Source organism: Camelus dromedarius, chromosome 6 (assembly GCF_036321535.1).
Source record: "Camelus dromedarius isolate mCamDro1 chromosome 6, mCamDro1.pat, whole genome shotgun sequence".
NCBI lineage: Eukaryota > Metazoa > Chordata > Mammalia > Artiodactyla > Camelidae > Camelus > Camelus dromedarius.
Genome location: NC_087441.1, coordinates 63,971,333 through 63,989,487, shown reverse-complemented (window position 1 = coordinate 63,989,487; position 18,155 = coordinate 63,971,333). Strand labels below are relative to the sequence as shown.

The 18,155-nt window shown below is 36.8% G+C and overlaps 1 protein-coding gene across 4 annotated transcripts in view; it reads right to left on the bottom strand.

The window, feature by feature from the left end:
• UBE3D (ubiquitin protein ligase E3D) overlaps positions 1 to 18,155 on the bottom strand; it is a 266,630-nt gene that overhangs the window by 216,928 nt on the left and 31,547 nt on the right. For all 4 annotated transcript variants that reach the window (XM_031455976.2, XM_031455975.2, XM_031455974.2 and 1 more), the window contains exons 6-8: positions 18,023 to 18,092; positions 16,968 to 17,076; positions 13,355 to 13,518 (exon numbers count right to left, since the gene is read on the bottom strand). In XM_031455976.2, coding sequence (XP_031311836.1) covers positions 13,355 to 13,518; positions 16,968 to 17,076; positions 18,023 to 18,092 — 343 coding nt within the window. The remainder of the gene's footprint in view (positions 1 to 13,354; positions 13,519 to 16,967; positions 17,077 to 18,022; positions 18,093 to 18,155) is intronic.

Below are 18,155 nucleotides of genomic sequence, written 5' to 3'. Positions count from 1 at the left end.
CAAGAAAAGATACAACTCTTCCTTTAGTAAAAATTCCAAACAATATGTGTAGATACTACATTCTTATAGGAGAAGCTTATCTGCCCCCTTCTCTTAAGAGTGTGGGATAGACTTAGTGACTCCGTTCCTAAGAAAAGAATATGGAAAGGAGAAAACAGTCACTTCACAGTGAGGAAGCCTGGCCAACATCACCTCAGCCAAGTGATCAAGGTGAAAACTGCCAGTGAGGGCTGTGGATTCCACGTACCATCCAATATGATGTGATGAAATGGTATTCTTTTCAAAACCTATAGTCCCAGTCTAATCAGAAGAAAAACACCAGACAAACCCAAACTAAGAGACATTCTAAAACATGTTTAACCAGTGTTCCTCAAAATAGTCAAGGTCATGAAAAACAGGGAAAGTCTGCTACAAACCAGAGGAGATAAAGGAAATTCAATGAATCGACGCAACGTGGTATCATGGGCTGGATCCTGCGATAGACAGAGGGCATTAGTGGAAGACCTGGTGAAAGCGAATAAAGCCTAGAGTTGGGTTAACAGCAATGAACCAATGTTGGTTTCTTAGTTTTGACAAAGGTGTCCTGGAAACGTGAGATAACCTCAGGGGAAACTGAAAACCCGTGAAAGGTATGTATTCAAGAACCATCTGTACTATCTTTGCAACTATTCTATAAATCTAAAACTACTCCAATAAAAAGTTTATTTTAAAAAATGTAAAATAAATATATTCCAGGAGCAGCAACTCTACTTTTTTCTGTTCACTTTAAAGAAGCCCTTGCAGAAGTGCACAAGGAGGAATGTACAGGGTCTTCACTCCAGGACTGTTAGTGTCGGGGAAAGATTTTAAGTAATTGTAACAGAATGGCTTAAGAAATCATAAAATACCTACATGATGGAATATCAGACAGTAGTTTTAAAAAATGAGATATATCTACATGCAGTGGGAATGTATAATACTGAGAGAAAAAATAAACTGCAGAACCATACTCTACAATTAGAAAAAGGAAAAAAGAACACACAAACTATTTCTACATATATTTCTGGGGCATACACAAACATATGCCTGCGTTTAGATAAAGTCTGGCAAGATATAGAGCAACCTGGATGCAGTGGTGACTGATTGGGGTGGGCGACTGGAATTGCAGGTGGTGGCCAAGGAGATGTGAGATTTACCCTAGAATGCTGAAATTATTTTACAAGCAGAATGGCTTTATCATTTATCTGGGGAATTAAGTAATGATTATGAGGTGGGGAGAGAATTTTCCTCTAACAAAGGAGAGAAAATGGCCAGAGGAAGGTTCTGGCAGTTTACGTGGACCAGTGACACGAGGGCATCCCGTGGAGACCAGCAGTACTGCTGGAGGCCCTTGGCCTGCAGCCCTGCCTGGGTCCCTGAGACAAGCACTTTCTGTCATGGTGGATGTCACAGAAGCATCCAGCCTTAGCAACAGGAGGCCAATAATGGAATGTGCAATTTATCTTGGTTTTCAACAGAGGTGCAAGCACCTGGAGGGCTCTTGCAGCCATCTAGATTAAAAAAAAATAAAAAGCACCAAGAGATACTGAAAGAACCTGACTTCTTCCTTCTACTGCAGATGACCTCAGAATCCAAGGTTCATTTTTCACCCCCAATGCCTAGAACAAAAGCAGAACCAACCAGGACCACAGCAGTTGCTTTACATGACAAATGTCAAACTAAAACGCTGGCAGACTCCGAGGACTATGCATCGAAAAGGTTCACCTGTTCTCCCACATTAGGCCAATACATTTCTTTGCAAAGTGGGGTTACAAAAGTCATACAGAAAATCTTGAGAAGAATTTAACTCAGAGCATATATTCAAATACATGCTAAAGCTCCATTTAAAGCACTACAGTCTGCCTTAATACTTTTTTAAAGAGCTCATTTTCCATCAATCACCTGGTATTCTGTAAAATAACACTTCAAGATGCTTTAAATATATAATTAAAAGTAAATTTCTTCTCTACCACAACAAAGTCTCAGTAAATGATTCGAAGCTCGGGCCACTTTCCATCCTTCAATCTTCGTTAAAACAGGCCACGTAGATTCTGTAGACCATCATTTTAATAATACAAGAATTACACAACACTCTTTCCATCGAGACAACACAACTTTAACCCTGATGAACCCAACTCTACTTTCTGAGTTTACACTCAAGTGGATGATAAGCTGGAGAAAGTCACACAGTAAGGAACATTATCACCATAGATTCATGATCGCAAACTGCAAATCGGCAATGAAGATGCCTACCAACCCCTCGCCTGCTCTCCAAATGACCGTTTTTAATCTCCGTTTTCCTCAAACCTCCAACTGCCCATGACCCCCACCTGTTTCCCTCATGCCCTTTCACTCTTGTGTTACAGATAAAATAGAAACCATTGGAAGATGAGTCTCTCATCTTTCCAAAATCTAATATTCAAACCTGTTCTATCCTCTCTAATTCTCATCTCCTTCCCTCCTGTCACAGAAAGGGAACCATCCAAAGGCTGGCTGCTCCCTTGGAGCTTGGGATACCAGCCCCTCCTATCTTGTCAGACGCTTAGCTTATCAGTCATCACTTCCTTCTCCTGTGCAGTCAATTTCTTCTTCTTAAACAGGATCCTCCCTGTTGGTTTTTAAACAGGCTCGAGGAGGCCTGACCCCAACTTGCCTACCTTTCATCAGCTCCCTATCCCCTTCCTATTTCTCCTTCCCTTCAAAGCCAAACTCCTTGAAACCTCATCCATACTTGTCTTTGTTACATCACCTCTCACTCACAGCTCACACATCCCAATCCAGCTCCCAGCCTCAGCACCCAACAAAATAATCCCAGCTAAAGTCACTAATGACCTCTGTAATCTAAATCCAAAGTACATTCTACATTCAACATCTTACCTGACCTCTCAGCAGCATCTGACCACTCCCTTCTTCTCAAAGTACTTCCTTTCCACCATAAACAAAATGAAAAGACAACTTACGGACTGGGAGAAAATATTTGCAAATAATGTGACTGACAAGGGCTTAACTCCAGAATATGCAAACAACCCATACAACTCAATAACAGAAAAAAAAAAAAAAACCCAATCAAAAAATGGGCAGAAGCTCTAAACAGACATTTCTCCAGAGAAGACATACAGGTGGCCAATAGGCATATGAAAAGATGCTCAATGTCACTAATTATTAGAGAAATGCAAATTAAAACTACAATGAGGTATCATCTCACACCAGTCAGAATGGCCATCATTCAAAAGTCCACAAACAAATGCTAGAGAGGATGAGGAGAAAAGGGAACCCTCCTACACTGTTGGTGGGAATGTAATTTGGTGCAGCCACCATGTAAAACAGTAGGGAGATTCCTTAAAACTAAAAATAGAGTTACTACATGATCCAGCAATCCCACTCTTTGGCGTGTATCTGGAGAAATCTCCAATTCTAAAAGATTCATGCACCCCAACATTCACAGCAGCCCTACTTGATAGCTAAGACATGGAAGCAATCTAAATGTCAATCTATGAATGACTAGATCAAGATGTAGTATATATATATATACACACAATGGAATACTAGTCAGTCATAGGGAAGAATGAAATAATGCCATTTGCAGCAACATGGATAGACCTAGAGATTATCACACTGAGTAAATCAGGCAAAGAAAGACAAATATCACAAAATATCACTTATATTTGGAATCTAAACGATACAAATGAACTTATTTACAAAACAGAAACAGACTGACTCACAGACATAGAAAACAAACTCATGGTTACCAAAGAGGAAAAAGGAGGGGAAGGGATAAACTAGGAGTTTGGGATTAACAAATACACATTACCAAAACAGATAAACAACAAGGTCCTTCAAGATGGGAACAGGAAAGGGAATCAAGTGAAAAAAGAGACTGCACAAGGGAAGGGAATCTTGAAGCCATTCCATCTGACGGAGTCTAGCTCGGAGAAGAGGAAATCTAGGAATGAGTGTCAGACTACGTAAATATTTGAAGAGCTGTCCTGTTCAAGAATCAGTAGATTAATTTTTGGTAGTTCTGGATAAGAGTTTCTGGGAAGCAGACTTCAGATAAATAAAAGGAAGGCCATTCTAATTATTAGAATGATCTCAACATGATCCATTTTCTAAGCAGTGGCTTTGCTAAGACCCAGTGAAACACAGTCTGGTGAAATGCACAGCACAGAGAACAGCTGTCAAACATTTCTGTATCAGTGATGGAACCTTTTCTTCAAACAAAAGCTTTTGAGGAGAACCTAATGTTAAACAAGCAAATGGGAGCATCTCTGTGGGAAGATGACTGCCCCTTCCCAGCCCAGCCCCTCTATGACCCAAAGACACTCCATAAGCAGCAGCCACTGAGTTCCCAGAACCCATCACACAAATACACACACGCTGCCCTGCCCAGACCTTTTCAGCTTTTATTGGGACCGGGATGGAGTGGAGGCGAGTACTGCCTAAGTTTCCATTTTCTTTGATTCAGCCAGTGAATACTGTTTCCTATGAAAACCTATCCCTCAGCATGCATGCAGATTTTGGTTTTTTGAAACAATCTTTTGGGGTTACATTTACCATGTTTCCTTAACTTTACTGTCATTTCCTTTCTGGTAGAAATCTTTGCTCTCTTGTTGTGGAATCGCATACAACATAAAACATTGTAGGAGATTTAAAAAAAAAAAAGAGGAAAAAGAGAGACCCAAACTCTTCGGATGTGAAAGCTGAAGGTAACTACTTCAGATCTGACTCATAAAAATACCTAACACATGACTAGTAAACACAGAAAAGTGAAAAAGCAGTTTCATATATACATTCCCATTTCTTCCTTTATCCAGTCCCATTCACCCCGCCTCCCCTTTACCCTCACAGGTCAGGACTACATTTGTCTCATGCTCTTTCGTCAGAAGAAGGAAACCAGATTCCCCCCAAGAAAGCAATCCCAGGATATGAACTGCTTTTCATAGGAAACCTGCTTGATTGGACTCTCTAGGATTAAAAAAACTCACTTTTGTCTTATGTCATGGTCTTATTTCCTGTACCTTTTTCAGTGATTACAAACAAATATGTGGACAGTACAGGAACTCCAAACAGAATAAGTATGACTTCAGGCCACTGTACTTAACACAGTCCACTCAGAAGAGGAATTTTTCCAATTACAGATCAAAGAAGTGTGTGCTCAACTTGCTTCATTATGAAGAATGGTCTCTAGTTGGATAAGTCTTGGTGATAGTATGGTACTAGCAGATAAATATGTGCAAAGTGATTTCTGAAGAAGCATTTATATTTTCCTAGAGGTATCTGATTACTTTCCTGTATTTTTAGATTAACTTTCTTTCCATGGATGCCTGTTCTAAGAAGCTAAGGCTTCCGAAAAAATAAATCACATTTGTATCCTTAAATTCTGATCTGTAAGATCAGGTAAGAACATACCATAAATCAGAAGTTTCTGTTACTGAAGTTACATATTAAGATGCATAAATATTCACTGAATACAGTATATCACACAGTATATTTTGAGTAGTAATCAAAATGCTGACACATTCTACACTACGAGGGGACTAGTTCTTGAGAAAGAATATACATTTATAGTGACATTTTCAGATCGCCTAAAATTTTATGAAGGACTTACATGACATAATGAAAAAGCACTGAATTTGGAATCACAACAACGTGGCTCTAATTTTGGCTCCATCACCAACTAACAAACTAATTGGAGTTATTTCTCTTACTGTCCCTCAGTTTCCTCACTTAAAAAATGTAAGACTTATGCATTTGTCTCTGAAGTTTAAGTTTATCCTCCTCTGCAAAGTCAATGTCCCTAATTGGAGTACACTGACAATGTAACGACTATGTGGGGAAGTAGAAGACATTTGCCTGAGACTGTTTAATAAAGTCCTCTTTAGGGGCTGGTGACACATCAGTTCATTCATTCACTTGTTTATTCATTTATTCATTCTAGTATCATATTCACACACTATCCAAATAATGTGAAGTAATTCAGCAGCTTATGCAATTGTTAAATAACAGGCCTTGGATGTTCTATTAGACATAAAATTAGCATAGACTAACATTTGATTTATTTTTTAATCAAAAAGACAAATTCCTCTAAATCTCAAAACCTTCCAACTTTATCTCCAAAAGGCAGTGTTTCAGGCAACGACAGTCTCTGCCATATCATATATAGAGCTTCAAAATTAAGCAGTTTGGCAATGATTTCTTAGATGTGACATCAAAAAACTTAAAACCTTTGTACATCAAAAGACATAATCAATAGATTAAAAAGGCAACCTACAGAATGAGAAAAAGTATTGGTCATATGTCTGAAGAGGGGTTAATAGCAGAATATATCAAGAACTACTACAATTCAACAACAAAAAATCAAATAACCAAATTAAAAAATGGGCAAAGAACAGATATTTCTCCAAAGAAGATATATGAACAGCCAACAAATATACAAAAAGCTGCTCAAAATCACTAATCATCAGAGAAATGAAAATCAAAACCATAGTAAGATACCACCTCATATCCATTAGAATGGCTACCATGAAACATAAAAACAGAAAATAACAAGTGTTGGAGAATATGGAGAGAAATTAGAACCCTTGCGCACTGCTGGCGGGACTGTAAAATTCTGCAACTACCATGGAAAACAGTAACGGAAGGTCCTCAACAAACTGAAAACAGAACTATCATATGATCCAGCAATTTTCACTTCTGGGTATCCATCCAAAAGAATCAAAAGCAAGGCCCCAGCTATTTGTACCCAAGTTCATACCAGAACTATTTATAATACCCAAGAGGTGGAAGCAACCCAAATGTTCACCGAGGAGTGAGTGGATAAACAAAAGGCAGTACATACATACAATGGAATAGAATTCAGCCTTAAAGAGGAAGGCAGTCTCGGTACATGCTACAACATGGATGAAACTTGAGGACATTATGCTACGTGAAATAAGCCAGGCACAAAAAGACAAATATTGTATGATTACACTTACATTAAGAGTCTTAATTAGTCAATATTATGAATCGAACTGTGGTCTCTCAAAATGCATTTGTTGAACGTGAATACAGTTAGGGCTCTAACTTCCAAAGTGATTGTATTTGGAGATAGGGCTTTTAAGGAAGTACTTAAGTTAAATGTGGTCATAAGAATGCGTCCCTAATCTGATAGTACCGCTGTCCTTATTAGAGGAAGAGACATGAGCTCTCTCTCTCTCTCTGCATGTGCACAGACAAGAGGACACATGAAAACACAGCAAGATGGCAACCATCTGTAAGCCATGAAAAGAGGCCTCACCAGAAACTAATCCTGGTGGCAGCTTCATCTTGGACTTCTAGCCTCTAGAATTATGAGAAGATACATTTCTTTTGTTTTAGTCATACAGCCTGTGTTGTTTTGTTATGGCAGCCCCAGCAAACTAATTCAATCAACTCCATAAAAAACAGAAAGCAGTACGGTGGTTACCACAGGCTGGAGGAAGGGGAAAATGGGTACAGTGTCAGATGTGCAAGATGAGAAAGTTCTGGAGATCTGTTTCACAACAGTGTGAATATACAGTTGACCCTTGAACAACACGAGTTTGAACTGCATGGGTCCATTTACATGCAGGTTTTTTTTTTTAATATTAAATACCACAGTACCACATGATCCGTGGTGGGCTGAATCCAAGGATGCTGGTACAGAGGGGCCTCGAATACAGAGGGCTCACTATAAGTTATAAGTGGATTTTCAACATAGTGAGTTGGTGTTCCTAACCTTCATGTTGTTCAAGGGTCAACTGCACTTAACATTTCTGAATTGTACACTTAAAAATGGTGAGATGATAAATTTTATGCTATATGGTTTTTTTACCACATTAAAGAAAAATTAAGCAAAATGTCCATTTTCCTGCTAAAATAAAGGAGAAAAAAAGATTTGAAAAATACTATTTCACGAACAGAAAGTACTACTTTCTGCATATGACACGTGTATGGGTGTGATTTATGCGCTTTTATTTCATTAGAAAAAGCAATAATGATGACTATCTTAAGGCAAAAACAACACTTCCTTTTTAGAACCAATATTTACCAATTTAGCCAACAGAGAGAAACCTAATTAGTTTATAAAATTTAATCTCTAAATTCTACTAAAATTTGGGGTAAATATGACATATCATCCACATTTCATCCCTCAGTATCTCTGGCAAGAAAATGCCGCTACTACTAGTAGAACACAGAACAATTCATCTCAGTTCAAATTCTCCAGATTCCTAAATCAGATACTGTATCTCCTGAAAAAGGTGGAAAGAAGCCTTACCAATATTAAGATTCATGTAATTTATACAAAAGAAAATTCAATTTAGCTTTTAAAAAAATTATTTTCACTAATGATTACATTCCCCTAAGATCTCATCTCTTAAAAATATAAGATCATAGGACTTTGATACCTATGAAATTCTTCATCATTGTTTAATAAAGTACATGATTCTTCATGTTTCCCTAGAAGAAAAAGAGAGCAGTGTAACACTGTTTACACCATATTTTACCACTCATCCTGTTCATGCTAACAAAGTTAACACGTGGGATTATAGCAATTTTGACTTATGCCACAGTAAAATTTCTCTTATTTGCTCACATAAATATCATTCCAAGAAAACTGTGGGCTATGACACCCAGAAGGAACAGGTAGACGCAGCCCAATTTCAGGAGATAACCTAGAACAGGGTATCTCAACTTTGGCCCTTTGGCCTTTGGGGCCAGATAATTCTTTGTCGTAGTGACTCACAGGATGTTAAAGAGCACCCCTGGCTCCACCTACTAGCTGCGAATAGTCCCTTAAGTGGTGACAACCAAAAATGTCCCCAGACATTACCAAATGTCCTCTGAGGGGTAAAATTACCCCCAATCTAGAGACTATGAGGTCACAGGTGAATTAAGGAATTAGCAGAATTAAACTGCAGAAGTGAACTTAAAGAGTCCCAAACCAAAAAATTTATATTTAGGACCTAAACTCTGATATCCAAACTAAAGAGTGTGAGTTGTAAGATAACCCTGGGGGGGGGGGGTGAGGGGGACTTAAAAAAAAAAAAAAAACAAATCTCAAAATGTTAAGAGACATGTGTGTCTATTGCTAGAAAGAAAAGAACATTCTAAAAATACTACATGCCATTTTTTTGTATGTGCTCAAGGAAATAAAACCATAGTTACATTTGCTATCTTCCTCTTTTAGACTGCCATCTGGCCATCCACACTTTCACTAGAAAAAAATTCTAGCCAATTGTACTAAAATAGTTAATACACCACCCTATGTGCCAAAAATACGCCAGGGAGCCTATGGTGTGTTCAGTCATACCCCAAAAGAAAGAAACTAACATCCCTGAAATATAAAAGTAAGTCATAGAATGCTTACCCAACCTGTGAAATTTCTTTCCCACTTTTGGGGTACACAGAGTCAAACAGGAGCAGGGGGAAAAGCAGATCAAAAGGAGTTCTATAAAGCAGGCAAACTGAAATAATCAAACTCATTTATTAGATGTCATTTTTTCCCCAAGATATATGGAGTTTAAAAAAAAAAGCCCACTAATACATACAGCAGGACACAACAGACTACAGTCATTATATTTCCAGCGTCACAGGGATTTGTTAAAATACATGAAATGATGGGAAAGGTGCACTGAATCCCTGTTAACACTCCTCATAAGGCAGTGCAAAGAGTCTTCATAAGAAACACAAGGTTCACCACCATAACTTAATCTACAACCACTTCCTTTTTCTTAACACTCAAAAGTTGCCCCCCAAAGCCTGGCACATCCAAACTAGTATATCCTTTGAGTTCTCGTTCACTAACCCATAAAGGCAGGCTATGTAGTCACTAATACGTAGAACAGCAACTATCAGATACAAGGATAAGCGGAAAACCACGTGCGATTCACTGAACAAATGTTTTGTTAAATGTAAGCATAAACTGCACGCTTTGGAGCACTTCTACAAGCACTCATCTAGATGTAGTAATGAGCAAGGTGGTCAAGGTCATGGCTCGTGTGGAGTTCACATCCTCGTGCAGGAATTCCAGTAAAATCATCAAATGTTTGGAGAAAGCAACGTCATGAAATGCAGTTCCAAACACAGCATTTCTTTTCAAATAGAGAAGAGTTAATATCCAAGGAAAAAGAGGTAATAGAGAAAACAGAGACTTTAAGTATAATTATTATTCTTCCAGAAATTGAGAGAATATTTCACATGCAAGGCAAGAGCAGATTATGACATAAGAGAAAATTTTGAATAAACGCTTACATTTAGACACATCTGTATGAAATCTTAGAAAACCAAAGATAAAGGGAAAATGCTCAGGGTGTTGGGAGAGACAGAATAGGCATAAGACATCTTCAGATATTCAAGGACTGACTACAGTCCAAGTTTAAAAGAACTATTAGACTGTATCAAATCAAATAAGTGGAACAAAGGATAATAAGAAAAAAAAACTGTGAAAAATTACAGTATAATACTATTTGTAAATATTTTTAAAACACATCAAACAATCCTATATGCTTTTATGGAAATAGACATACAATAAAAATACAAAAACTTCTACAGTCATGATGCAGGAGTGTAGGTAAGAGGTAAGCAAATGGGGTAGAGCTTTGGCTTGATACTTTTTTAAGAAGAAATAACCTCCATCATCAGAATCACAAGTGATCTCAACAAAGGGGAGAGAGTGTCTTAGGGAGGGAGCAAGAGAGTGAATGTGAAACCTTGATAGGAGGCATTTCTTGCTTTGGTGAAGAGAACGGATACTAATTGAATCTAGATAATGAGAGCTTTAAAAATGTTTAAGGATGTGTATTAAAAATTTAACGTTAACCACTAAAAATCATACAAAAATAGGTATTTTTTACTTCCAAATCATCACAGGAAAGAAATGGCACAGAGAAGGCAACCAACGTAAAAGGTAGCAGACTAAATTCAGCTACATCAATAATCACAAATGTGAACCAAGTTCACTAGTAAAATAAACAGACTGTCACATGGGAGTTTTAAAACATTCAGTTACATGTTAATTACCAAGTATATGTATTTCTTTGATTGAAAAATGTCTTTATTTTACCATGCTACTTAAACATTTTGCTGACTTTCTCTCTTCAGTGCTTTGAAGATATTATTCTTTTGTCTTCTGGTCTCTTTAAAAAATTTTTTCTTGACATATAATATACATATAGAAAAGCACACATATCATTAGTATTCAGCTCAATGAGCCCATGTAATCAAATCCTGGACCAAGAAACAGAATGTGGCCAACACCCCAGGAACCCCCTCATACCCACCGCCAGCCACTACATTCCCCACCCCTAAGAGATAAACCCTATCCGGACTTCTACAAGCATACCTTACAAAGTATATGTTAAGAAGACATATACCAAGATAAAATAACACAGGACAGCTGAACATAAAGGAAAGATACAACAAATCAATAATTTTTTTAAAGGAAAGTAAATATACCAATAATAACACGAGGCAAATTAGAATTAAAGGAAAATAGTATCAAATGAAAGAGGAGAAAAATTTTATTGATAAAATATGCAATTAGTCAAGCTGTTATGGCACAAACCTTTATGTACCTAATTACACAGCTTCAAAATACATAATGCAAAAAGAGGAATCAAAACCAGAAGAAAATGACTTTTCTATAGTCATAGTGAGATTTAACATATACTCTCAAAAAAATCCACATTTCAAATAAAAAAGATGACTAAAAAGGTTTTAATAAACTTGACTATATAAGTCTAAAAATATAAAGGTACACACAAAGACACCTCAACAAAGTCCCCAAACCATCAAATACATAAACCATATTCTCTGATCATGCCTCAGTCAAACACAAAGACTGTCAATTGAATCTTTCATTTAGATTGCCATCAGGTGGATAAAAATCTTGTGACATTTTAGGGGAGGGTGTAGGGAAACAGGCATTTATACAAACTTTAAGTAGGAGTATAAGTTTGTAATGCCTTTTTACAAAATAATTTGATATTATCTCTCAAAATTTTTTATGTCATACCCTTTGACTTAGTAATTCTATTTCTAGTAATCCCTCTTATAAAAAAAGTATACATAATCACAAATGTAAAACAACACATAGTGCAATACTAATTATAGCAGCAAAAAAGTAATAACCCAAATATCCACCAAGAGAAAAATGGTTAAATTACTTAAGTACACACATTTCATAAAATGCCAAGCACTGACATGGAAAGATTCTCCAAGACACAGAGTTTCTTTGTTTTGTTTTTTTTTAAGTGTAAAAAATGCACATGTATCATTCCAATTATGTTAAGATGCAAAATAGAAGGAAAAAAAAGTGGAAAAATACCCAAGGTGCTTTTTTTTTTTTCCTGGAGAGGGACATGATGGAGAACTTTCATATTTTACTTTATGGAAGACTCTAGTGTTTGAATACTTTATGATTTGTACTGTTTACATAATTCAAAGAAAAGACAAGCAATAATTTTTTAATTTTTTAAATTTACTTCCCAGAAAAAGACTGGGATCTTTCCATTCTTAGCACAGATTTGATCAAACCCATCAGATAGTACAGGACAAGTATAAACTTCAATCTGTTCAAGTATGAACACTTTCTGTTCCCTCTGCCGGGAATGCTCTTCCCTCAGACCTAGCTGATTCCCTCACTGCCTTCAAGTTTTCCACTTACATGTAATTTTATCCGAGGAACATTCTTAGACTTTTCAGTATGAAATGACAACCTCCTATACCCCTATGACCACTCCCCAACTGCTTTAACTTGTTTTATTTACATTTCACTAGAGTAATTTAACACCTGTGTCTCAGTGTCCTTGTCTCTAAATGGGGTGGTAAGTGTACCTACTCCACAGGGTTGTTGTGAGGCTTAAAATGATCTGGAAGCCCTCAGATGAATACCTGACTTACAGCAAGAGCCATACCAGTCTTTGATTTTTTTGTCTGCTTTCTTTATGGTCTGCCTTCCTTCCCTCTATTAGAACAACAACCCCAGGAGGCAGGGACTCTGTTTTGTTCACTACTGTATCCCAAATGCCTGGGAAGTGTTTATCAGTAAATATTCATAGATGTTGAAGCCTGATTTAGTACTGCAGCCATATGCACAAACAGCTGAGATTACCAAAAAAGACCAATTGTTTTCAGTAAAAGCAAGCTTTCTGCACATAAGCATGAGTCATCTGTAATAATTTAACCTATTTTGAAAGCATAACATGTAGCAGTATGATTCCTAAAAGCATGAAGCAGGGAGGTGGTACAGTCGCATTTAATTCATTAATTTCTTAACACCAATATGGCAACAGAAACTAAACCATAACGTGGAATGAGAAAATAAAGCACAACTTACTTTTCATTCCTGCTTTTGATGTATGGCTGGTAGAGGATCTTGATGGCATTCCAGGCAGAACTGGAGTCAGCCTTTGGTAGGTCTTCCAACAGGGGGAATTTTTGGATACTTGTGGAACTTTCCAAAGATTCAATCACCAAACTGTCTGAATTTAAAAGCCATAGCTAAAGATACGGAGAGAAAAGTCCAAGTATAAGAATATCACCTCCCTATCCATCCATATCTCATACCACCACCCCAAAAAACAAAAACAAGACAAAACCATAAAACACCAGAAAAAAATATAGAGGAATCATGTACATGACTTTTAACTAGGGTAAGCCTTTCAAAGTATAACATTTGGTAGCATCACTGACAACTTAAAGTTTTTTTTAAATTTTTTATTGATTTATAATCATTTTACAATGTGTCAAATTCCTTTATTGATTTATAATCATTTTACAATGTTGTAGTTTTTTTAAATTTTTATTTATTTTTAATTTGTTTGTGGGGAGAGGTAATTAGATTTGTTTATTTACTTATTTTCTTAATGTAGGTACTGGGGATTGAACCCAGGACCTCTTGCATGCTAGGCATACACTCTACCACTGAGTTATACCCTGCCCCCAAAGTTGTTTTTTTTTTTTTTTAAAGACAAGTGATTAGGGGAAAATATTTACTACATACATAACAAAGTTACTACTTATAATAGATAGAGCTCCTAAAAATCAATAAGGAGGGGAAAAAGCCCAAGAAATACAGGCAAAGAAAATGAACAGAACTGAACAGAAGAAATAAGAGATAAATATATGAAAATGTTAAGACTAGTAATAAGGAAATGCAAAATTCTGTGCCACCCTTCTTCACTTATCAGATTAGCAAATACAAAAAGACTGGTAACATCTAGTTCAGAAGAGGGGTTTGGAATAGGTATTCGCATTTGGTGCCCGTGGAGGGGTGTTGTGTGATTTGATGCACGTGCTTTCAGGAGAGAGGGAGAGAGGGAGAGAGGTTAAGGCAGGGAAGGAGCAAGGCAAAGACCTGGACTCACCCTGATCTCACAGGGAGTGCTGGAGCACGAATCTCACCTACAGAGCCTGTCCCATCTGGAGACAGGAGACCGCAGGTTTTGTAGCCCAGGGTCAAGTCAGTGGCAGTGGGCTGAGCAGGGCAGGGGTTGGGGATAGCTGAGGACAGGAAACCACCTAGGCAAAGCAGCATCTGTCAGGATCAGAGAAGTCTCTGGAGAAGAGGGGGCTGTGGGTCACTGGCAGGCAACATTCTCATCAATGGGAAACGAGGAAACCAGCGGAGGAAAGGGACCTGGGTAGGGCACCAAGAATGTCTTTAATGGAGAAAGGATGTTTATAACTTTTTGGAAGTGACAATTATCAGTGTTTAAAATACACAAATTCCAATACTGTATAAGATTAGAAAGACCTGTTTCTAAAGTACTAAAACACATGTGCAAAGATTATTTTCACTGCAGCCTGTCTTTAACAGCTATACAATGGAACTCCGGTCATTAATAGAGTCCAATCCATATTTACACTAATAAGAAACAATCCTCATGATACACTGTTGTGTGAAGTACACATGTTGAAAAAGGATGCTAATCACATCATTCTGTTATTTTTACAAATACCTGTGGGTATATGTACATGTAACTATAAATACTTGGGGAAAAAAACTGTTGAAGTACACATGTCAGTCTGTTAATAATGACTACCTCTGGACAGTCTGACCGCAGGGCAGAAGAGGGGACAAGATGTGGGACTACCACTTCTTGTACATTCCTGTCGTTATAACGTTTTTCAAGAATGTATTACTTTTACAAAAAAGAAAACATTTATTAATTTAAACGCACATTAGTAGTAAACCTTAAAAGTAGGAACTACTTTTGTAAATTGTAATCTATTTGTGATTTTCAACTTGAAAACCCTGCAATAAAAGAAAATGAAAACTGATTTCAGACTATGGCTATGACGTATGCTTAGTATCACCTTTAGTCAGAACATATTATAGCTTTGAATAGAAATTATCTGGACTCACAGACATAGAAAACAAACTTCTGGTTATGGTGGGAGGGAAATAAACTGGGAGTTCGAGATCTGCAGATACTAACTGCTGTATATAAAATAGATAAACAACAAGGTCCTACTGTATATAGCACAGGGAACTATATTCAATATCTTGTAGTAACCTATAAAGAAAAATGATATGAAAATGAATATATGTATGTATATGTATGACTAAAACATGCTGCTGTACACCAGAAATTGATACAACACTGTAAACTGACTATACCTCAATTTTAAAAAAAAAAGTGAAAAAATATCTGGAATTAGAGAAGTTTGGGGTCCCCATGATGGATAGACAGCCACAAAGCCACATGTAATAATAACCTCAGTTCCCTCCCTCCTTTTAGCTATCATGCTTCCCTATTAGCAAGGACCTTCTCTTGTGAGGTCCTGGAAGGCATTTTTGTTCTATCTTGAGCACCTAGAACACTGTCTTTCAAATAAGAAGTGCTCAATGTATGTTTACTGGTTTATTAAAACAGATTGGGAGACAGAGAAGAGACTTGGGTCCTCATTCTTGGACTTTCACATTATACCCCAAATTCTTTTCTGCAGAACATTACTTTCCATAGAAGTAGTTTAATATTAGATGTTTATGGTACAGGTAGGGGATGCTTCTGCTAACTCTTCTCCAAAACTTGCCACTACTTCTCAAACATCCAAGTGTTGAAATCAGCATCTCAAAGAGGTATCTGCACTCCTATGTTCATTGCAGCACTACTGAAACTAGTCAAGATGCAGAAACAATCTAAATGTTCATCAGTGATGAATGGAAAAAGAAAATGTCGTACATACATCCAATGGAGTATTATTTAGCCTTTAAAAAGGAGGAAATCTTGTAATATGTGACAATGCAGATGAACCTCGAGGACATTATGATCAATAAAACAAGTCAGACACAGCAGGACAATACTGCATGATTCCACTTACACGAGGAATCAAATAAAATAGTCTAACCCCCAGAAGCAGACTAGAATGGTGGTTGCCAGGACCTGGGGAGAGGGAGAAATGGGGAATTGCTAATCAAAGGATATAAAGTTTTAATCAGACAAAATAAATAAGTATTGTGCCTATAATTAACAACGCTGCATTGTGCACTTAAAAATCTATAAAGAGGGGTGGATCATATTAGGTGCTCTCACCACACACACACAAAACAATAAAACAAAAACAGAAGCAATAGAACATATTTTAAACATAAGCGTATCAAATAGGAGAAAGAAAGGTGAGAAAGACAGAAATGTGTTATACTGACCAAGAAAACTGAGAGCAAAAAACTTTATTTTGTGGCTTGAGCTTCTACAGAGCTGGAATTAAGTTTTTTTTTTTTTCCTCTCTCTAAACTTCCAGTACCTGGCATGTAGAGGCATTTACATCATTTGTTATTAAATTAAGGGAGTTTGATTTGTGAATTAAACTGACATTAAAAATTCAATTTTTGATCATTTATTTTCTAGACCCGAGAATTAAGAAAAAAGAAATGACAAAAACCAAAGGATTTCTGAGACCCTGGATGACCAGGCTACAAAAAGCTGGGTGAGATAATTTCTTACCAAGATGTACACTTTGCCGTCATGACCTTGAACAGTGAATCTAAAAGTGCTTCTGGCAGAGGAGAGTTCCACCAGACACTGGGCAATCACGCTCTGCACAAACTGAGACCTGTTTGAACAGAAACCAATTTTCACAATGGGCTTCTCATAATAACTAACTGGCATGAATAACCAAAAATACACACAAGGTACCTACAAGGCAGAGGTGGGTGCAGGCCAGACTGTTCTATATGCTGCTCAGTCCCTCACAATCTGTGCTAATTTTAATCTATTTTACTGCATTTGTGTTTGCTCCAGTCTTTTTATAATCTATTCACCAATCCTTAATATATTTTTCAACCCAAACCTAATTATTCCCTTCACTAAATAACAAATACTGTTAGGCAAGTCAATATTCCATTTGAATAAGTTAAAAAAGAAGGTGAGAAATTTCCTCCCAAACATTAGGCAGTATTATCTCTAATGTTTTTTCTTTGTCTCCCCTCAGAGTTTCAGATCTGAGGTACAGAATCAAAGCATTTACAGGAGCATAAAGTTCAAGGTTACATTCAGAGGGCCATGATTTTTAGACATCAATAAATGAGCTGAAATAGACAGACTACAGTTAACTTCATTTGCAGACTAAAAAAGAATCAAAGAAAAAAAAAAACCACTAATGGATTTAGTGGCTAAGTAAAAACACAAGACTCATCTGAAAACTGACCCATGTTTGAAGTAAGTTAAATAAAACCAGAAATAATTACTCAAAAACCTATTGATGACTAGGTTATAAGACTTTGGCTATCTGGCATAGAAAGCAGCACAAAAAACCTTTAGAGCTAAAAGATTCATATGAGCACATTTGTCTATGCCATTATGTAAGGAAACCATAAATAAATCCTCAAGTCTTCTATTTCTATGGTATGGTTCAACTGTCTAAACACCTTTCCAAAGGCTTTTATTTTTCCTTTCCAAACAAAGAAGAGTATAAATAAAAATGAATTTCCAAATAATCAAGTGCACCTATCTTTCCTTACATATGAAATTACAGAATAAGTTTAATTTGCTCTTTGTACCTTGGTATGATGGGAAAATTTCTTTCAGATGGCTGAATAATTATCTCTGTCATATAAAACTTAGTGGTTTCTGGAAACAAAAAATAAGAATATTAAACATCTCCCCAATACATTCATATCTCTATTGTGGGCA